A 23,592-nucleotide genomic window follows, 5' to 3' on the forward strand; every position below is an offset into this window, starting at 1 on the left:
ATCAAAATTTCAGAATTGTAGGATTACACCCTCCCCCACCTCGAGTATTCGCTGGTAGATTAAGATTCATATTTTCAGTGAAAAGTTAAGTCTTCTTCAGTAAAAGAAGCTGATGTCGAAATTATAGTACTCAGTAAAACTTAAGTATCTATTTGCACAAACATGAAAATTTGAACAGAAGTTAAAAGGTGAGGAACCAGAAAGACAAATTCATTCTCACTTGCATCTTATTTTCATCTTTAGACTCCACAGTTATCTCAGCATTTTTTCACGTCGTTGTTGGAAGGATCTGTAATTGTTGCCTCTAATCCTGCAGAAAATCTGTAATTGTTGTTCTTTGGGTCCTTGTGTAATCTGATGATTTTGAGTTGTTTCTTGCTTGCTTATTTGATCTGGCCCGAGAAGATAGAGGTCAATTTGATGTGGAAGCACCAACTGCGATGGACTTCTTTGCATTGTCTCTATGAAATCGAGTAGTCATTGTCTCGACAACAGGGAAGTCACCATCATCTTTTTCAGCTTCTATCAGCTGAAAATCTAGTGTCAATTTCAAGATTGGAGTGAGGAAAGTGCAACTTAATTGGAGGTAACAAACTCGGTGACGCTGAAAGAAAGGGAAACACCACTGAGATAAACGGAGATGATTCCTGAGTGTACCTTCTCAAGTCGAACTTTGTCAGTAGAGCATGGCATACGCGAGTGATGAGTTCGCGTCACAGCGACAAATCTGAGCGACAAAAGAACAAGTTCATTTAAAATTCAGAACAATACCGTCAATAATTTGCAGAATAGCCACACTATAAGATCAATCAACTTATGGGTAATTGTATTATTATGCATATCCCTACCACGGATCGTTTTCATAACAAATATAGAATTTCTACTAGGTTAATGCAGCGAAGTGTCAAATTACAAGACTAAATTGAAATAAGTGCACTCCATGGATGCAGCTAAACGATTACCAACATTGTGAGTTTATAATCACCCACTGATCACTACGACTTCATCCAACTGAAACAAACTTAGAGAATAGATAATAATCTACCTGATGAAGAAATAAACAATCACTTGCTCTGCATAAGCCTGCACCACATTGTGGAACATTTTTTTTTGCCCACAATTCATACGAGATAAAATAATCTTTGGTGGCAAATGCTCAGAAGTTATTGATGAGATTCGATTTCTTCCTCTTTGATTGAGCTCAACGTTAAATGGAGTGATAACTTTTTACACCCATGAAAAAACATGAAGTTTAATATTTTACCTCTTCTTGCCAGATTCACTGCACAAACTTCCCAATCGGTATATTGAAGCTAGTCTTCGAACCTGTACAACTCAAAATCATCAGATAACACAAGGACCCAAAGAACAATAAAACAAGAAAATCTGTAATTGTTGCCTCATATATCTCACACCTGACTTTGTGGACCTGCAGAAAATTAGTGACCTTAAACTTGATAGTGCAGAATCAGTAAAGCATAGGTACATCCTCTTGGTGTTGGTGGTTCGAAGCGAACGGCGGTGGTGTTGGTGGTTCGAAACGAACGGCGGTGAGTGGAACGGCGTGGTGTTAGGGTTAATTTTGAAGGAAAATGTGGATCGATCTAATGAGCTCGTCTCTGAAGGATATGTGAAATAATCGATATTAATCAGCGACGGTTTCTAAAAAACCGTCGCTAATAGCGACGGTTTTTGAAAATTCGTCGCTAATAGCGACTGTTTTTTAACAAACCGTCGCTAATTAAATCGGCGACGGTTTTCCGACGGTTTTTGTTAAAAACCGTCGCTGATGAAATCGACGATTAAACACCGTCGCTAAATGTTCCGTATAGTTTAGTTCCCTTTGTTAATCTGCGCGGTTTATCTTATTACTTCAGCATGAACTTATTTTTCTAATTTTTTACTTCATCAACATTGATATACCGAAGTAAAATATAATAAAAAAATATAGTGAAGCCCGTGTTTTTAAACATCCGAAGTAAAATATATTATTTTACTTCGCTTGTGTTATTACTGAAGTTATTGATAATGTATTACTTCGTAATTTATTATTGGCGAAGTAAAGCCTGCCGAAGTAAAATTCGATTTTTCTACTAGTGTGTACTGAAATTCAATTCATTGAGATTTGCGCTTGGATTGGTAAATTTGGAATCAATAGATTTTAATTATAATTTTATTGTTTAGAATGAAAATAGATCAAATCTTAAATCAACACCTTACTTATTTACACATTAGTATACAAAGCAGAATGAATTTTAAATAAACTCATGATTAGGTGAACTTGAAATCAATCTCAATTGACACGAATTAGTATATAAACAGGTAATGAGTGAATTTGAAGTTTATGATCTTAATTATCTAAACAACAGAAATACTATTTGAATATGTATCAAATAGATGGATTTGAAATCCATCAATTCAAACACAACCCGAATGTCATATTTTTGTATTTGAGTAATAAGGAAGAATAAACTCTGAAATCAATAATAATGTAACAACAATATTTTTTTTCTTATATTGTTAGATACTTAGATTGTGCTTTTGGTTGGCTGAGCGTGTAAATGAATAATAAGAAAAAATAAACAATTAAATGGTTTTTCTTTTCTTTTCTTTTCTTTTTTTATCGAGCAAGCATAAAATTATGAATCGGATTGATCAGTTGTATTTTTATTTGAATTCCAATTTTTTAGACTAATCGAGTCGAATCAGATTCGAGCTCTATTCTTTTTATTTGATTTTAATTATTTAGTTTTATTAAGTAGAGTACTCTCAAGCGCAAGAATGTACTGGGATTATATGTATATATATATTTTTTAGTATGTACAAACTGAAAAATACCCCCCAAAAAAAAGGTAAAATGGATAAAAACTTTTGACTGCAATAGTTGTTCTGTACACATTTTAAGGGACTTTTCACTCTTATTGGAATGAGCCTTCCAAAGCTTTTTGCCTGCATCAAAGTTACTGACTCTCCATTCTCAATGGTATAAGTCACTATATATATTGGGTTCTTTAATCCATTTTTTTAAAATAAAATATTATTGTCTACAAAAAAATTAAATGTTTTTTAATTGAGTTTGATGTAAATGAAATTAATTAGTGAACCACGTAAGTAAAGAATACAATTAAAACAAATTATACATATAAATATAGATCATATTTTTAGCTGTGGAAATTAGTTTTTCCTAGACCGTTTATGCATCCATATGTTCGAGTGTGTGGGGGGGGGGGGGGGGGGGGGGGGGGGGGGTTAATATATATTGCGAGTAAATGTTGTATTATATTTGATAAATATGAACATGTCAGATTGCTTGTTTTTTTGTTCCTCAATTTGCTTGTAGTACACGTTTTTTTTGTACCGTCCAGATGAGAAAATAGTAAATTCATTCCTCTAAGTTGGTTTTTTTTCGTCTTCTAATTTGTCAAAGTTGTGTTTCAGTCCCGTAATTAATGTTTTGCTTGTTTTTTTGTCATATATCACCCGAGCGTTTACGTGACGTAAAAAAATTTATGTATGAAACTAGAAAATGTTGACGTGACATCGAAAAATTGATTATATATTTGAATCCATCTCAGTGCTAAAAGATAAACTTATGGGACTAAAACATAACTTTGATAAGTTGAAGGACCAGAAAAGTGAACATGATAAAAAAGTTATTTATTTTTCAGATTAGTCCATTTACAAAAAATGAAAGTTGGAGCTCAAATTTATTAATTTATTTTTTAAAAAATAAATGGATAGACACACATACATTTTTTTTTTTTGAAAACTAAATCAATGTATGTTTAAAAAAATAAAAGATTTTGTTTTAAAAAATAACAAGAACACAAATTCAAAAAAGTTACGTACGAAATTTCAAGAATTTTCATATTACAACTATTATTATTATTATTATTATTATTTACTAATCATATTATTAGCAATAATAAAATATAAAATAAGTTGATGAATACAAATATACATTTTTTTCGAAAACTAAACCAATAAATATTTTTAAAACCCAAAAATAAATTTTTTAAAATGATAAATTAATTAATATTTTACAAATAAATTTTTTTTATAAAAAATTGGTTGACTAACTCACCATTTAAAATGATCTAGTTTTCAAATTATTGAACTTGAGTTTCAACTCTCATTTTTTAAATGTACGTAGCTTTCCTATTTTATTAATAAGATGCGTGTCCAACTTCAATTAAACATAAATTTCTGCTATTCTAAAAAAATTAATTTCTAAAAAACCCTTAAATTTCTGCTATTCTAACAAGTAACATGCATGTCTGAGCGCATAGAATGGATTCTTAAAATAGTGTACTACTTTTTCAGTAGTATACAATTTTGTATGTTATGAGGTCCAATTAGATTGTTCGATCGAGCAAATCGACCAACGACAGAACTGTGAATGTTTTTGTCCATATTATTTTTGCTTTTTTGTGCAATTATTATTATTATTATTTTGTATTCATCACAGAATATTCAGGAATTACGACACACGTCTATTCCAATCCCAACATATCGATTATATTCAGACACATTATTACACACGGAATACAGGGTACGTACGTATCATTTTAATTCATTTTGCTAGTTTTTGTACGAATAGTTTATTTATTTAAAGTATAGTATTTTAAAAATATTTGAAATAGAAAAAAATTCATAAAAGTAATTAAGGAACTGCATGCGGATGGTACCGGAGTAATTAGTTAAGGAATGAATTTTTTTTAAAAAAATAAACTTTTTTCCATATATTCTTGAAAAATGTGAGCAATATTAGATTGGGCTTTGATTACTATATAGTTTTTGGGAAAAAAATAAAATAAAATAATGTTTGATAAAGAGTTTAAAATCTGATACAATGTAATGAAGTCTTATGTATGTCTAATGGTTTGACCAAAAAATCTTGACTGAATAGTGTATATGTTGGAATTTAGAACTTTTAACTGTCAAAATTTTCAGCTTCGAAGACCGACACAAATAAGACCAATTCACTACCTTTCACAACATTTAACAGTTAAGCCATTCACTAGCAACCAACTTGGTCAAGTTTGATTTTAGTTCAAATCTATAGCTCTCCATAGACCGGTCAAACGACGATGCTGGACTCACGTTTGGCTCTGATCGAGCTTGATCATATTTATCGAGAGTATATCATTTTTATTCATGTTATTAGTCAATTTACAATCTTAATCCACTAATTCATAATCATGTTCGTCGTCGCATCAATCTTTTCTGGTGTCACATTATGATTTCTTTTGTGTCATATCAACACATTGATAAAAAAAATTATTAAAATCGAAAAAAAATATAAATTAATTGACTAAGATCGATCGTATATATGTTGACCAATTACATTACAGCAAACAAGAAGTATACAAGTTAAATTACAAAACTATAATATATTTATCCTATAGCTGAATTTCATTATTCATATGTCCCTATTATAAAATTCAATTTATACATTTAGTAATTTTTTCCTATTTTTTTACTAATATACAACTATTTAGAATAATTTATTTGTAAAATATTTTTTAAATGAAAATAAAATGGTAAACTATTTTATGAAATTTTTATTATTCCAAATAATTTTTTATTTTATCTGAAAATACACATATATATCGAAGGACATGCAAGGACATGCATGTCCACTATTTTATTTGGTCATGTATATGTATCTATATGTCCTCTCCAATAAATTTAAAAAGCTCAATCTTCGAGATTCGAATTTGTAATTCCCACAGTGTATGGGGTCCAAAAGATGGGAATTAAATTCAAAAGGCTGTATTGTGTGGTTGTAGAGAGTGATCGAAAAAGAGAGAATGAAATGAAAAGATCGGGGGAGAATGATTTCATGTATATTTTATTGGGATCCGAGCCCTCCAAAAAAATAAAGATAGCAGGGGGCAGGCAATGATGATGGGAGGTCATCGATTTGCATGCAAAATGTATACAATGTGAATCGGAGAAATAAAACAAAGGATAGATTGTAAATAACTCTCTAAACCTAAAACTCATTTTATGTTTAAATTTTTGTTTTTTAAAAGTTTGTATGAACTTCTTAATTATTTAAAATTTTCAAAAATATTCTTGTGTTTTTGGTGTGTGTCATTTTATATTTATCGAATTTGTTCATTAAAGACGTAGATTCACAAGATTTATGTCATAGATACCAAATTATTATTTTTTATTAGATCATCATGCTTCCGTAAAATAAATTAAATATTTTACCTCTTTAACCAGAATGTCATCGGGTTATACAGACTGCTCCTCACAGCCTTACCACACAGTCGCAACAGATGATTCATAACATAGATTCAGTTAACAGCACTTAGCACAACTTTGTATCGTTTTCCGCCTCATGATGTATAGTAAAGTAGTCTAATTTTGAAAATAATACATGAGAGGGTAATAAACTTTAGGTTCTTTTATTCAAACATATGATACATTATCACATAATAACCTCCTTTAGAGGAGAGAAACTTGTTTAACTAGCAGGAATGACAACAAACATAAACTGAAAATACTACAAAATTTATTTTGAAAGAAAAACGAAGAGGTTGAATGGTATCTTCATATTTATTATGTCCAGATATATATGTATATGTATGTCTTGGTGGATTTGAAATCCAAACTTCAAACTTGTGAATTGCTTTTCTAGTTGTGGCCGAAAACATTTTTTAGTTGGTGTACCATTAGTTAGCGGTCGATCATATTGTGGTAGTTGAATGGTTAATCATCCACTAATAGAATGGTTAGATCACAAGTCTTTTTTATTTTTATCGAAAAAACTTTTGCTTTTTTATATGGTCCCCAAAGAAAAATGTGACTTGTGTGGACCTTTCCCACTTGGATCTGTCTTTACATTATGTTTTTGTCAGATTGAGGCCGAAAAACTAACTCGGATTTTGGCTCTTTCTGGTTTGGACATTCTAGGCAGATTTCATCTGACCATCTTCCCACACATACTATATTGTAAAATTTCCAGCGATTTTCTTTAGTCCCTTGCAGTTTACTGTTTCACAATATATTTAATTTTTTTTTCAAATATTTATTCTGCAAAGCTAGTAGTTTTTCATATAATAATATTTAACATAAAATATCCATTTACATAATTTTAATAAAACTTAAATAAAAACTTGATTTTATCCATCTCTATAAGATAGACCTATAATCTCATGCTCCTCTTGTGTAGATGATGTCTACATTAGATGATACTTTCTGTTTCTTATGTCGAGATTTCCTAAAAAAATTTCTTCTTGCTCTGCCGAAAATCTTTGATATCTCTATAGGCTATGGTTTTCCCTCGTTGTCTAGCTAAAGAAACTAGACAAGTCTTCAAGTGTTTCATGTCAAAACTTTTCGTTTTCAGTCAGATTTTGATTATATTCCACCATATTATTCATGGCTCAAGATTCCTTCTTCTTCTTTATATACGCTGTAGTTTAATGGAATATCTTCAAAGTTGTATACTTGATCTAAATCTTGGTAGTAAATTTATTCAATATCCAGAGTTGGTTCGAAACGTTCTATTATTTTTCTATCATTTTCTGAACAGTTTCTCAAATATGACATCTTGCTCTACATGTCCAATAATTATAATTTTTAAAATTTTCACTAGTTCAGGTTTGAGTTCTTCTAAAAGTTTTTCTTTGTTTGCGTACATCTCGTGCTTTGAAATGAGTTCGATGCTTAAGATGTCATCCTGCTTTTCAATGGTCCACTTTTTTGCCAAGATTAGTAAGATCTAAATTTTTGTCTATGCCATATTTTTCTTGGTTTTCAATAACAACTTCCACTTCTTCCCTTTCAGGTATAAGGATGAGATCTAAAGCTCTTCATTTTCTATCTTTGCGCCTTACTTCCAATGATTGTTGGAAGATTATTTTCTTTACAGTACAAAAGTGTACGCTTATTAATACTCTTTAATCGTTTGCAATCCTTTTGAAATGTTGTCACGTGACACCATTTTTTCCAATTTTCTTTTGAGAAAAGAAATCATTCGTGTCAAAATATCTGGATCGTCATGGACATTATTCCCTATTTAGCATTTCTCTCTAGGGAGAACATTTTGGCGAATAAAAGTTGCATTGCTATATTTTCTTCGACCCCTAAATTTAATATATATTTACTGAATAACATAATATATTCATCCATCAAACTTATATAATGTAATTCAAACTATATATAGCTTGAGTGTATTTCTTTTTCTTCTTCGTAGTCTACCCCTATAAATTGTTTTTTAAATAGGGTAGCCATTCTCCCAGATATCTTGCTAAGAGATTCTCCGACTAGGATTGAATATTTTTTTATGTCGAAGTAATGTTTCAAGATATTTCAACAGATCCCATCAGAGTCATTTCTAGAAGTTTAATGAATCATTATTTGTCAAGATCGAGTGTTCCTGCTGTGATTCTCATAGCTGACGTTCAGTCATCTATGATATCTTCTTTGTTTTTGAAATCCAGTACATCAAGGTTAAGATAACCACATAATGATGTATTGGTTCTAAAATAGACTTCTCATAGGGTGTTTGGTTCAAGAGAAATTGATTTCTCCTTGACCTTATACCACTCATATTTATATTATGAGATCTTACAATTTCCCTTGGTGGTTGGTAGTAAGATACCAAGTTATTGAGGGAGGTCCACTTCATGTCGTATTCTTCTTCGGATTTAAATTCGCGAAAGACTCTGCAAGATCTTGAAGATCTTTTAGACTAATCTTTTCTATAGTTGTCATCAACTTAATTTATTTTTTGAGACAATTTTAATTAGATTGATAACCTTTTTCTTCGCCGGTTAAATGTTTTGACATTACACATGCCTTCCATCTTTGTTGTAATAAGAGTTCAATATCAAATAATGATGGTAACCTTCATTTCGAGATCTTTTTACTAGAACTTTGTTGTTATATAATTTGGATTCTTATTTGAATATCATTTAATGTTCCAAGAAATTTTTATTTTTTTTTCCGAAGATTTCCTCAATTTTATGCGGTTCATAGTATAGCTCTGTATCGTCTTTTAGATTTATCTAAGATCTCCAGAGAGTTTAGAGGAATCCGGGACTATTTCTAAGAGGCTATTATTTTGAATCATAAGTTTACTTTGGATTCTGATGTGTTCCTATTTGATTCTTATGTCTAACCTTGGTTAGCTCGTTTTGTAAATACTCCAAAATATTGAAATAAGTTATGTAAATATTTAATATCGAACATATGTTCGGATCCATAATTTTTGAGAAAATATCCTCCTAAAATATTTAATTATACAATTATAATAATAATGTATATTTGAAAATAATTTCACCTCAGTTCTGATATCATTTTTGACCCATAAAACAAATAATAATTGTAAAGGTATTATTGACACGATTTGAGAGTTTAAACAAATTTTTTAAGATATAACAACTTGTGTTTTGATTTGAAAATTTATCTCCAATTTATCATAATATAAATTAAACAATATAGAATAAAGTAATAAAAGAACACACTTTATTTCCTTTTTTTCCCCTAATTATCTCTCACTTTGTTTGCTTTACGTGTCACCCCCGACCTTTAATCACTACCCTCTTAGATTTCAGTGGCAAAAAGAGCATCCCACGTATCTTTTCTTTTAAATTCTTCTTCTTCTTTTTTTCTTTTTTTTTTCTCCTTTAATAATTACCCATTCATTAACCTCCAGTAGAATTATGATTTTAATCATGAGATAATTGCATCGTATATATGAAATTTGTTTAATAAAAAAGATTAAAAAAAGCAATTGCTCCAATTTCATTGGTGCTTGATAAGAACAAGGCTATCCATATATTCGAATTGTTAAAAGACTAATGCGATACTGCACACATCAGCGTCATGACTAATTTCATTTGTCTTACGTCGAAAAAAGACTATATGTTTTTTTAAAAAATAACACTTCATATTTGACAATTAATATAAAACATGCATGTGTATATTAAAATGTGTCATGTTTACTTGATATTTTTAGATTCAGTTGCTGAACTTTAATATTTTATTATATATAGCTGGGCAACAAAAATAAAATAAAGCATGGAATAATGGAGTCAAGGACTTTGAATGAAAATTATCCCGAAAGCCGAGAAATGGAGAGTGGAATGTTTGAGATTTACTTGGAAGATAAAGCGAGCGACGAAAGAAAGAAAGCAAAAGCAAAAGATGATTGCAGGGAAACAAACACATTCATTTTTATAAGATTTTGAGTTGGGCAAAGCACGCTTGTTCTACAACTTGGAATTTTCGTTCAAATTTTGTACAATATTTATCGAATTTTTACGTCACTATTATATGTAATTAAATATAAATTGGCCTCTATTTTGGAAAAAAAATGCTTTGCAAATGTTGTAATCACATTTTAAGCATCAACCAATTGTTTTATAACCTAATTTCTTTATGGTAAGAATCGTTGCTCGAATTCGATTGAATATGAATTAAGTAGCATAATACTATATATATCAAATAATTCAATTTTAATTTGGTTATATATGGTTCGGTGGCAAAAATTTAATATCGGGTGACCTAACTATGGACATTCCAACACGAACCTGAGCTCTGATATCATGTTAAGATTGAAACTTGAACCTAACATAACCTCAAAAGTTAGCTCAATGTAGGAGGATTGTTCAATTCTATATATACAACTATCAAAGATTTCATTCAACTGATGTTCGACAACTAACATATTTTAAACTAAATTTTTTTACTGCTAATGATTCGGCTATCTGAAACTCGTGATGATTAAGTTGATAAATGTAAATCTTTGTCCTAAATTAATATGTACGGACTAATTTTCATAAAATAAGATACCAGTTTTCTATACATGAATCAGTGAATGAAGATTGCCAGATTTGGGAGACGGCAGGACCAATGTATAGAATTGGATTTATATATATATTTAAAAATATTGTATTTGATTCGAGTTACTTGAAAAATAATCAGGTCGAATACCTGATGTTTACTATTTATGACATGCATATATAAATTTTTAGATTTGAATACTCGTCGTTCCACCAAAAATCATTGTATTGATAAATGTATAAATCAAATATTTTAAATAACTTATCAGTTCAGCAAATTCATACATTTTGATCGCTCCCACTCAATAATCAAATTCCAATAGTTATTTTCTCAAACCTGTAACTCATGATAATCAAATATAGGGATTTTACTTTTTATGTAAAATTATACGAATTAATAAAATTATATTTGATTTGAGTCACTTAAAAAAATAATCGAGTCGAGATCGAACTTCAAAATAATTTAATTAATCAAGTTCACATATTAAATATTTTTTGTCTAAGTTGAACTCAAACTCAACTAGTTGTTTAAGTACATCCTCGTTGCTATATTTGTAAAATGTTTAATTTTTCCTAATTTAGCTCAGCACTGATTTTTTTTTTTATTAATGTTTGATTTAATATTACTGCTCCTGCTGGAAAGCTTAGGTTGTCTCATTTAAATGCTTAATTAAGTTCAGTTAAGATTTTCAAGAATAACAGCTGTAAATATGTTATCTCAAAGAAACTACCGGCCCCTATCTAAAAAGCACTCGGAAAAATTATTACAATGAAACCCAGAGTCGGCCTCCCGGATTTATATCCGCGAGATGTATCGAAGCGGTTCATATCTAAAGTGAAAAGTAATTAATACTTTTGACATAAAAAATAATATTTTTTTATAGATCGGATCAGATACGAGATAATTATCACAAAATTGATCTATGAGACAATCTCATAATTTTTTTGGTGAAACTCAGATTTCATCAATTTCATAACCTCTTTTGAACCTCTAATATTATACATATATATATAAATCATTTACCCACAAAACACACACTTTCTATTAGGTAGTATTTTACATAGAAATTAAAGGAACGATATTGCCGATACAACAACGATTATTTTCTTGTTTGTTTTGTTTTTGTTACTTATTTGGGGACGGCCCGAAATGTTTAATTTCTCATGGTTTGTGATTTTTTACAAATGAAGCTTTGTTGAATATTTGTCAGGAAACAAATCATTTGACTCCTAAAAAAAATGGTAAAAACTTGTGTGAAACGGTCTTACGGGTCATATTTTGTGAGACGATTTCATGGGTCATATTTTGTGAGACTGATCTTTTATCTGGGTCATCCATGAAAAAGTATTACTTTTTATGCTAAGAGTATTTCTTTTTATTGTGAATATCGATAGGAGTTGACCCGTCTCACAGTTAAAGATTTGTGAGATCGTCTCACAAGATACATACTCAAAAAAAAATTAAATCGAGATAGAGTGCTTTTCTTGTAATAAGGGCAACCAATTATTCGTTTTGTCATCTTTATATGAACTTTTTTGTAACCCCAATCGAGAAAATGAAAATTTAGATGCTGCTTAAATAGAAGTGCAAAATTCGACATGATATTTGGTCCAATATTAAATAAAATACTATGAGTAGGTAGCAAATATAATTTGGCCCAAATTTTTATTATTACATATATTTTTTGAGTTCGTGTGAAATAAAAAATTTGGCTCAATATCATATTAAATAAAATGAAGACTAATTTGGATATTTTTTGTTTATAATTTATCAAACTAGATCTTCTCTTCAAGTTCATATTCGAACAATTTAAATAATATCGAGAGGCTTTTGGCTATTATTGAGTTTGGAGAAGTTAAAGAGTTAATCTTTAACTAGATTGATGAAGTATTGTATGAAGCTTCGATCATTATTGAATATGCTACAATGTTTGACGAAACTGAATAATTTGTTCTAAAATATTTATATCGACTATAATATTTTGTTAACTATATCAGTAAGAATTACATCAGCAAAAAAGAAGCTTATCGAATTTCAAGTTAATAAAGACTTATTTTCGATCAAAGATGTCACAAGATAAACTAAATTAGCTAGTTATGTTGTTGATTGATTAAAAAAATGGTCCGACAATTGAATTATATAGATTTGATAAATGTTGTTGCCTCTTAAACAACTAGATGAAATTTACGTAATTATTTGAAATATTTATTGGCTTTTTATCTAATATATTATTTTTTGGTGTATTTATGTAATGCTTATTATATTTATTGTTTACTAATTGGATTTTACTATCATTTATTGCAACAAAAGGGTCTATTTTCAAATTTTCGTTCTAGGTCGTATTGAATACATAACGACCCTGCTCTGTGAACAGTCTTTTGGGATGTATATATATTAATAACAAAAACTTGTGTGAGACGATCTCACGGCTCATATTTTGTGAGACGGATATCTTATTTGGGTCATCCATGAAAAAATATTATTTTTTATGTTAAGAGTATTACTTTTTATTGTGAATATCGGTGGAGTTGACCCGTTTCACAAATAAAGATTTGTGGGACCGTCTACCAGGGAGAATTTATTCAATCGTAAAAACCATCGCTTGATATAACCTAAATGATAACTTTGACTTTGACTTGACTACTATTTTTTTGCTGCACATAAATTGGATTATTCTTAAAGGGCCGTGTCTTGTATATTTGGCATTTGCAATAAATTCTACGAGTCAAATTTTATTGAGATTTAAATATATATTTGAACCAAAAAAAAATATTTAATAAACAATTTATGAGACAAAATGTAAATATCAATTACTAAAATATGAAAATAACAACAAATAATAGGTTACTTTGCATATATACGAGCATCCTGCTTAAAATCTGTTTTTATTAAACATCATTTTAAGTATTTCTAAAAAAATTTATTATATATTTCGTAAAGTAATTGAAAAAAATAACCTTTTTTTTCCTTTTTTTAAATCTAATTCAGACTTTAAGAGAGAAATTCAAATGAAGTATAAAAATCACATGTTCGTAGTTATATGCAACAAAGATAAATACGAACTTCTCCTTGAAATTTTTTATTTTTTAATTTTAAAGATTAAGACCCTTCATTTCAAATTTGATGCTATCCATGCAAGATCTTGATTCCATTCATGCAAGATTTGATTGCTAATAAATTATCTTACTTAAATATTGTGTTGTTTAATGATAATAAATAAGTGGTAATTTAACTTGGAGAGTTAAAAAGGTAACTAATAAATGAAATTAATTTAAGAGCAAGAAAAGTTGGCATGCAATATTTCACTGTTCTAGAGATCGTATCTATCTTTTCTTGATTTACCAAAAAGTTAATATATATTTACCAGTTGTTTTTCTATCTTACATTTTTATAATTGTAGGATAGGTCATCGGTCCATATTTATCATGAAAAATAATATATTTTGACATAAAAATAATATATTTTTGTTAATCGTGTCGAGTCGGAGCTCTATTTTATAAAATTGACTCATGAAACGGTCTAACAATAATGTATTAGGATAGGAAAGACAGAGAGTTGCTTTTTGGCTTTGGGTACTTGGGGGAAGAATAAAACATTGTCTTTCTACGGCGATTATCGTGACACAATCCGATTATCTTTTTATATATCTTCCAATAAATAGCTAAATAGGTAATAAAAATAGCTAAAATAGTTAATATTATTTACACTGCTCATTTTCAATTAATTATTGTTTTGGAGGATTGTTTTGGTTAATTGAAAATTAGAAATGTAATTAAAATTAAATGTTTTTGTTGTTTTTGAAGATGAGCTATTTATATATAATATTTTAAAAACATTATAGATTAAATTTAAGGAAAGTTTGTTTTATATAATTTTTTTTTAAAAATACTGTTAAATGGTGAGTACAAATTAAATGATTAAAACATGAAAAGGCAGACATGTCGCTTTTTCTCCTTTTTATCTCTCTTCACGAACTCTTTGTCTCCTTTCCACCTTTTTCTTTTTGCCACTTTATTTGAATTTCTGTTGGTTCACTCTTTTATTCAAAGAGGTGATTTGGAAAACAAAAGTTTTTTTTAAAAAATAAAAAAAATACTTAATTGAATAATTAAAAGTGGGGTCAAACTTTATTAGTTTTTGACAAAAACTCGCGTGAGACGGTCTCACCGATCGTATTTTGTGAGACAAATATCTTATTTGGTCATCCATGAAAAATGATTATTTTTTATGCTAAAAGTATTACTTTTTATTGTGAATATCAATATGGTTGACCCGTTTCACAGATAAAGTTTCATGACATCGTTTCACAAGATACCTACTTTTAGTTTTTAAGTTTTTAGGAGATGTAGTCCTTTTTTCTTTAAAGAATATAGATTTGCAAGAAATACCAAAAACACTAGTGAAGGAAGGTATTTACAAAAAAAATTCTAAAGAAAAGCTAGCTAAATATATGTTTAGCTATGTTATAAAGAGTTTTTTAATTTAAATATTATTATCTTATGTTTAATTTTTTTCCAGAAATAATTTCACTTCATTTTTACGCCTATAATAGTATATTATTTTTACATAAAACAAAATACGATAACAAATTTAATTGATAAAATTAAACATGAATTATATTTCCAATATAGTTTTAAATCGCATTAACAGAAAACACATCTAATATATTTTAACAAAATCAAGCATTACCAATAATTCTCAGATAATTTTTCTTGTCATTATCTTGGGTTTGAAAGGTCGAACTCAACCCAAATTTATCCGTAAAATCTTTACTATTATTACATACAAAAGAAAATTTTGCAATATAAAAGTTTATTTAATATATAAATTATTCAGAATATAATTTACTAAGTTTGGTTTTTCAATTTTTTGACAAAAAAAATAGAATCAAATATTTTTTTTTAAAAAATTCAGAACCAGTAATAAACCACATTTTTAGCTTCTGGATTTTTAATTTTCTGGTTAAAAAAAACTAAATCAAAATTTTCTTTATAAATTATATTTTAGAAACAAATATGCATTATTATTTTTAAATAAAAAATTAAAAATGTTTTATTGATTCTAGTCAAAATAAAAGTAAAAGAACCAACTATATGGAATTTGAATTCTTTCTTCTTCTTTTCTGAGTAATAATTTGAATTTTTTTGTTCTATCTTGTTGGATTTGTTGATAAAAAGTACAACTATATGTCCAATAATTTCAATATACATGTATATATTTCCATAATTTGTGTCTAAAACTTTGTGTCTCCATCAGACCATCTCCAAAAATAAAATCTATTTCAGTGCAAATTTTACACTAAAATAGTGCAATTTCTACACCAAAATACAACATGTATCTCCAATTCATTTACTTCAAATCTTACACAAAAAAATATATTCTGAAAAATTCCTTTTATTTTACATACATTAATTATTATATTTTATTTAATATATTTTTAATTATGACTAATGTTTTATTATCAACAAATTTAAATAATAATATTTAAATTTATAATTTAATAATATAATATAAATTAAATTATATATAATATGAATTAATATCCGAAAATTATTTAAATTGAAAAATATGAATACGAATTCAAACATAATACAGATACAACTTCAAATATATTGCATTTGTATTTGAATTATGTGTTTCAAGTTTCATTTGTATTTCAATTATCCTTTTCAATTTATTTATGAATTGTATTGTTATTAATTTTTTTATTTGTATTAAATTATATTAATTAAATAATATTTATAATTTTTAATACAAATATTTATAATAAATACAAATAATTTTTTTTTAAAAAAATCTCCGCCGAAAAAATATTTTTTTTTTCAAATTATCCCTAAGCCTAATTATGACCTTTTCAAATAGACCTATTCTATTTGCACCCTAAACTATTATTCTCAACACATCACCTATTTATTCCCTCTGCAGGAAATATTACCATACCATTTCAAACACAACGTCCCATTTTTTCTCATACACAGAAGAAGCGGAGACACACACACACACACTAAGTGTTTCGGGGAGGGAATAGTTTGACAAGAAACGAGAACCAAGAAGCAGGCTTCCGGCGAGAAGAGAGATTTCGCTTTTTTTCCGGGGGGGTGTTTGGGGGTGGGGTGTGTTCTAAGTTATGCGTGCAGGAGTTTGCGCAGCTCAACAGACCCTCTCCGTAGAGGCTGCTTCCGTGTTGAAGCATTCTCTTAGCCTGGCACGGCGGCGCGGCCACGCTCAGGTCACACCACTGCATGTCGCCGCCACTTTGCTGAGCTCTAGAGCCAGTCCTCTCAGAAGGGCTTGCCTTAAATCTCAGCCTAACCAACCATCACATCCGCTTCAATGCAGAGCTCTAGAGCTGTGCTTCAATGTCGCACTTAATCGTCTTCCTGCCACCCCTGCTCCTCTTCTTCACGCGCAGCCTTCCTTGTCTAATGCCATTGTTGCTGCTCTTAAAAGGGCTCAAGCTCACCAGAGGAGAGGCTGTATTGAGCAGCAGCAGCAGTCACCGCCGCCGTTGATTGGTGTTAAAGTTGAGCTGGAACAACTTATTTTGTCAATCTTGGATGACCCTAGTGTGAGTAGGGTTATGAGGGAGGCTGGTTTCTCAAGTACTGCAGTGAAAAACAACATGGAGGAGTCTACTAATTCCGTTTCTTCTGTTTTTCAATGCTACAACAATTCTGGTGGGATTTACTCAACTCCAAGTTCACCTCCAAATTATGATCAAAACCCTAATAGTTTCTGGCATTCCAATGTGATGTCTTACGTTTCTGAGAAAAACCCATTGATCTTTTCACCTGATCAGAAGGGTATTTTAAGCAAGCCCGACGCAAATACTTCCTCTCTGAAGGAAGATATCAAGTTGGTTTTCGAGGTTTTGCTCAGAAAGAAGAGACGAAACACTGTAATAGTTGGAGACTCTTTCTCCATGAATGAAGCTCTTGTTGCAGAGCTAATGAATAAAGTAAAGAGAGGAGATGTACCTGAGGAGTTAAAATTCGTGTACTTTGTTAAGTTCCAGTTCTCATCAGTGCCACTCCAGCTCATGAAAAGAGAAGAAGTGGACATGCATATTGATGATTTGAAAAGAAAGGTCGAATCTTCTGCGTCAAATGGTAGAGTTATAATCTACACTGGTGACTTGAAATGGACAGTTGAAGAACTGTTTTGTGGTGGTAAGGAAGCCACGGTTTATAGGCCTGTTGATCACTTAGTTTCTGAGATAGCAAAGTTGCTTTCTTGGTATAATAATGACAGTTTAAACACAAGAGTTTGGTTAATGGCTACTGCAAGTTACCAGACTTATACGAAGTGTCAAATGAAGCAGCCTCCTTTGGATGTTCAATGGAGTTTGCAAGCTGTTTCTGTTCCTTCTGGTGGACTGGGGTTGAGTCTCAATGCTACTGCTTCGATGTGAGTGCTCAAATTTCTTGATTTTCTAGAATTAGAAGGCAATGTTTTGATTCTCTTTCATGATATTTATTTCCAGTTTAAAGATTTTATCTGGTAATTGGTGATTGATTTTTCACTAATTTGTGTGTTTTGAATTAAGTATTATACTATAGTAAATGGGTTCTTTTAACCAAAGATGAAAATATAAATTATGAGAATGAGTTTCTGTTTTTGTTTACTTTGAGTAATTTTGCTTAAAACCAACACAAATAATAGCAAAATATTCTTGAATTATGCTTTTTATTAGAGTCAATTGACTATTTTTGGGTGGCTTTAAAGAGCTTTTTGTTTTATGTATTTGACTTTTTCTTGTAAAATATTTATTCATGGTCTGAAGATAATGAAATGCTGGCACATAGCAGTGTGAAAAAGTTCTGTTATAAAGATGTACTATTTACTTTCAACTTTGTTCGTCTCCTTGTGTTGATAAATTTGAATGCAAGGTAATGAAATTTAATGATTTTTTGGGTATGTTTCAAAAGTACTTTGAAGTTGTCAAAGTGTTGTCTGTTTGAATAAGATTACACATTTTTACCTTGCTATATGGTCTGCTAGATTTTAGTCAACTTTTAAAATAATATTTAGATCTTCATGACAGAGAAAAACAAATATACATCGAAGTATTTTCTTTTTCAAACTTATCTTAATCACGTCCCTAATTTACATAATTCTGTGGGTTGGATTCAAGAATCGCCTTTAATGAAAATCCATCAAATGTGATGCACAAAAGCCCATTTTTTGGCAAGGAAGAAGATCAAGATGTCCTCAATTGCTGTCCAGAATGCACATCCAACTTTGAAAAAGAAGCCAGCCAGCACGATTCTTTTTCATTAAACAAAAAAACAGAGAACGGTTCTGTCCAATTACCATATTGGCTCAAGCCACAAGGCATTGAAACATATGAGAAGGTACCAATTACATATATTTCTTCTAGCAAATGCTAAATTTTTAATTTTTTAATTTATCATGGTTCATTTTCTCTTAATTTTCATCAGGAAGGTTTGCTTCAGCTCAGGAGAAAATATAACAGACACTGCCAGAATGAGCACGGCGGAAGCCAAAATCCAAATAATTCGAGTGCAAATTTTACAAACCAGAGCTTTCTTGGAAGAAATTACTTCAATACTTCATCACATCCTTTTTGGCCAACTATGAACATCTTTGGTGATTCAGACACAATTTCATTTGGTTATTCTTCTGTCAAGGCTAATCAAATCGCCACCGCTCTGCCTCGATTCAGGAGGCAGCAGTCCTGCCATATTGAGTTTAGTTTTGAGAATGGGAATTCTAAATACCAATCCACCAAACCGAACTTGGATTCACTTAAGAGCATGGATGATAAGGAAGTAAAGATCACTCTCGCTCTTGGAAATTCCATGTTTGCTGCTGCACCAAATTCAGAGACAACTAAATTGAATGCTGAAATGTGTAAAACATTACAAGAAAATTTTCCATGGCAAAAGGAAATGATTCCTTCGATTCTACAGGCACTGATGGATCCTAAAGGAATGGACCATGATAAATGGTTGCTAATTCAAGGAGACGATTTTATTGGAAAGAGACGACTGGCAATTAGCATAGCAAAATCCATGCTGGGTTCTTCAGATTTGGTCTTCTGCATGAATATGAGGGAAAATACAAGAACATTGACTCAGAACTGTGAAATGCTCCAGAAGGCACTGAAAGATCATGAAAAGATGGTAGTTCTTGTTGAAGATGTAGATTGTGCTGATCCTGAGTTTGTTAAGTTTCTTGATGATGGATTTGAGAGTGGAGACATGGGAAAATTGATGAAAAGAGAAGGAGATCCGGGAAGAAATATAATGGTTTTAACAACTAACGATTCCTTGAGTTTTAACAAGAAAAGGGATATCACAGATTCTGTCATTCAGATGAAAATAGTTGTCAGCGGATCCAAAATGGATTCAGGGGTGGTATCTGTTCTTGATCATAAGCGTAAATCGGATTGGGATTCTCCGATCAAGATCAAGAGCCGAAGGAACAGTGAAATTGAAGATGTCTTCTCAAACGAGCTCGACCTCAATGTAAAAGTTGATGAGGATGAACAAGGAGAAGACAAGGATGGAGACTTAAGCCCGGTTTCAAGTGATTTGACTCGTGAAATCACAACAGATCAACGGAATTCACCAAAGTTTCTTGGAAAGATAAACAACCGCTTCGTTTTCAATCGAAACACGGATCAAGAAAACCAAGCAAAGGATATGTTCTTGTCCATGTTCAAGAGATCTTTTCATGAGGCATGTGGGGGTAGAAACATAAGCAGTTTCAACGTCGATGAGATGGTCTTGGAAGATGTTTTTCAAGGGTCTGGTTTTTATCTTAACAACTTGTTCGAACAATGGTTAAACAATGTTTTTCAAAGAAGTTTACACATGGTTGATACTTGGGAGAGGGGAAACATTAGAGTTAGGCTGTGTTTAGGAGGAGAGGGGGAATATTGTTCAAACGATGGATTCATGGGCACAAGTCTTCCCAACGGAATCCAAGTTTCTTTTATTGTTTAAAATAGCATGTGAGATGTTCATGTTCTTAGGTTTGTAATTATTGATCTTTTAATACAATGCATGGTTTGTTTTAATAGCACAGTTTCTATATCTTTGATTGATATTGCCTTCTCAAAACAAGGATTTGTGGCTTTATTGTTCCAATTTTAATTGAAACAAGCAAAATGCCAAGGTCTATATCATGAATGGCTACTGTTGATACTGTATTTTAAAGTTCCTTGAAACTGTAAACATATTTAATCTCAATGGAAAAGGCAAAATATAGTGCTACTTGATCTTACCAAGAACAACACTACAACATGCGATTGGTGCCTTGAAACTGGGACCTAAGCAGGTTTCTCATGATCAGATACAGTGCATTAGAAAGCAGATTGGAGATTAAGGAGGATGTGGAAGTCACTAGCCACAAAGTTTTCTTGAAGTCCCCTTTTGTAAACAATATTATCCGCACCACAATTGTAATATTCCAAAGACAGAGATAAACAAATCATCCAAAACGTGTGCACTTTTGACTTCCGCAAGTCACCATTCATATCTTGCAAATCATAAAGAATTCATGATTATACACTTCATAACTACAAGACAAAGGGACTTTCTACTTGAAATTATTGCATCTATTAATTTATGGGGTCATCAAGAATATAGGACATGATTACACCAAGCGGCGGGACGTGGGGTGTGTCTCAATTTGATGGAGAGATGTCATGATTGTAAAACTTGACAATAATACCTGGATTTCTGTGGGTTCTCACTGCTTTTCATACTTTGAAGAAAAAAATTAGAATGATAAGGAATGATTGTCACGCTGGTTTCCCCTCCTTCCTATTTGCAAAATCAGACCAGTTGCACGTGGGCATTAGACCAAGAGGCACCTAAACTCTGATTCAGTCTCCGGCTCCATAAAAACTGAGTCTTGATTTCTCCCGATATCGTACCCGGAAAGTGTTGGGAGACGGATGTTCGAGCTTCTGCACATTCGAGATCAAGTCGGATGGAGAAAAGATATCGTGATAAATATTTTTTTAATCCATTGATTCTCAATTTTTAAGTTCTGACGAACACGAGCACATAAAAAATATACATAACTATTAAAAATTAAATCATCTTCCTAATACATCATAAATAAACTGAAACAACTTCTTGATTAATGCAAGCAAATCCAAAACAAAAAATAGCACACCGAATCATTCTCTCATCAAACCACCACACAACCTTCTCAAGCTCTATTTAACATCAATTAGTATTTAAACCACCACACAACAATGTGTTCACTTCACTCTTCTATGTTGAAGCCGAATGAGAGAAAAGATTATAAACTCTCTTCTATTTTGTTTGAGAGTAGTTCTCTGATAAGACGAACTCACGAATCTTTATCTGTAAGACGGTCAATCCTACGAATATTTACAATAAAAAGTAATACTCTTATAATAAAAAAGTAATATTTTTTCATGAATGACCCAAATAAGAGATCCGTCTCACAAAATACGACCGTGAGACCGTCTCACGCAAGTTTTTGCCTTTGTTTAAATCATCTCTATTCTATTTTGTTTAAGTTTATTTGAATCAGTTGTTAGCCTATTTCTGTATGAGCTTCGGCCAAATAATATTCTATTTAAAATTTAAATCTTCGAGCTCAATGTGTTAATAATATTATCATATTTTTTTAAAATTTATTGTTAATATAATCGGATCGAGGCAAGAATCTCATCGAGAATATATTATGTACCTGATATCCTTCTCCTGACATTGATCGGGATGAGAAAAATCCTGACAATTCAGGTTTGGGAAAACGACATGTCGAGATATTTTCGGGACAAGAATGAGATGAGATTTGGGATGGATATGGATTCGTAGAGATTTTGCCATCCCTAATGGCACCATGGATTTCATTTGTTCTCGTCGATATAAATATATACAGCACAATTCATATTACTTGAAATTATATAGTAGGAATATGATCAGAAGTTGCAACATCAAAATTGTGCCACCATTTCTGAAAAATGGAACGAAGCCTAAACTAAAACTGCGTTTTAGTTCACTCACTCATTTCTATATTATTACAGGCAGCAAAGCAGAAATGGAGGAGGAGCAAGCCCAGCCGAAACAACAAAGTTCGAGGCCCAACCTAAAGCCCAATTGAAGAGGTTATGGCCTATATTTAAAACTAAATTTTAAAATAAAATCACCAACTAACGAACGTATTGTTATTTTTTTACAAATGCCAGTTCTCAACTTGTCTTCTTCCAAGATATTATGCAAGTCTGGTAGAGGGATCTTATAAGTTTTGTATCCTATAACATATTTAAGTGGTTAAGACGTTGAAAAATCAGTAGCATTGTTTGGTTTTATTTAGATTTGCTAACCCGACTCGCCTATTTGGTTGGACGGGCTATCATGTCAATTTTTAGTTATATTTGACGGCGTGGAGTGACTAACCCAACTGACCGAACCCACTTCTCATTTTCGGAATTCACTTTTGAATCCAAGGCATTGATATCAAGTTTCAACATTTAACACCGAAAAGGGCTGCGAGAAGGCATATAACGTCAAACTTTTCCACTCCAAAAACATGTCCAAATTCATGGGAATGATGAGAAATAATTCTATGGCCAAAATAAATGAGTTTATATATATAAACTTTTATATAAAACCAAACTGAGTTTATACTTTATATTTAAGTTTTTGATGCATAAATTTTTTCCAATAATATAATTAACTATTCTCATTAAAATTATGAGTCTATAATATTTTTATGTTAACAAATATACTCATATGATATGAACGAAGGTGAAAATAAATCGAGACTTTCAAATAC

At 30.7% G+C, this 23,592-nt stretch overlaps 1 protein-coding gene and 1 long non-coding RNA gene across 2 annotated transcripts; one reads left to right on the forward strand and one right to left on the reverse strand.

Annotated features, from left to right (window-relative positions):
• Window positions 1-349: 349 nt before the first annotated feature.
• LOC142530205 (uncharacterized) lies at window positions 350-1,576 on the reverse strand. Its single transcript, XR_012816062.1, has 3 exons — window positions 1,265-1,576; window positions 658-727; window positions 350-529 (listed from the first exon to the last, which is right to left on the reverse strand). It is a non-coding gene; the product is annotated as an uncharacterized LOC142530205 (long non-coding RNA).
• Window positions 1,577-16,711: 15,135 nt separating this feature from the next.
• LOC142529102 (protein SMAX1-LIKE 4-like) lies at window positions 16,712-20,861 on the forward strand. Its single transcript, XM_075634495.1, has 3 exons — window positions 16,712-18,213; window positions 18,941-19,160; window positions 19,248-20,861. Exons 1-3 carry the CDS (start codon window positions 16,934-16,936, stop codon window positions 20,775-20,777), a joined length of 3,030 nt encoding a protein of 1,009 aa, XP_075490610.1. The 5' UTR covers window positions 16,712-16,933; the 3' UTR covers window positions 20,778-20,861.
• The last annotated feature ends 2,731 nt before the right edge of the window (window positions 20,862-23,592 follow it).

Source organism: Primulina tabacum, chromosome 16 (assembly GCF_025594145.1).
Source record: "Primulina tabacum isolate GXHZ01 chromosome 16, ASM2559414v2, whole genome shotgun sequence".
NCBI classification, from domain to species: Eukaryota; Viridiplantae; Streptophyta; class Magnoliopsida; order Lamiales; family Gesneriaceae; genus Primulina; species Primulina tabacum.

Coding starts and splice junctions, on each gene's coding strand:
- LOC142529102 (XM_075634495.1), top strand. CDS start 16,934: ATGCGTGCAGGAGTTTGCGCAGCTCAACAGACCCTCTCCGTAGAGGCT. Junction 18,214..18,940: donor CTCAATGCTACTGCTTCGAT/GTGAGTGCTCAA, acceptor GTTGGATTCAAG/AATCGCCTTTAATGAAAATC. Junction 19,161..19,247: donor GCATTGAAACATATGAGAAG/GTACCAATTACA, acceptor AATTTTCATCAG/GAAGGTTTGCTTCAGCTCAG.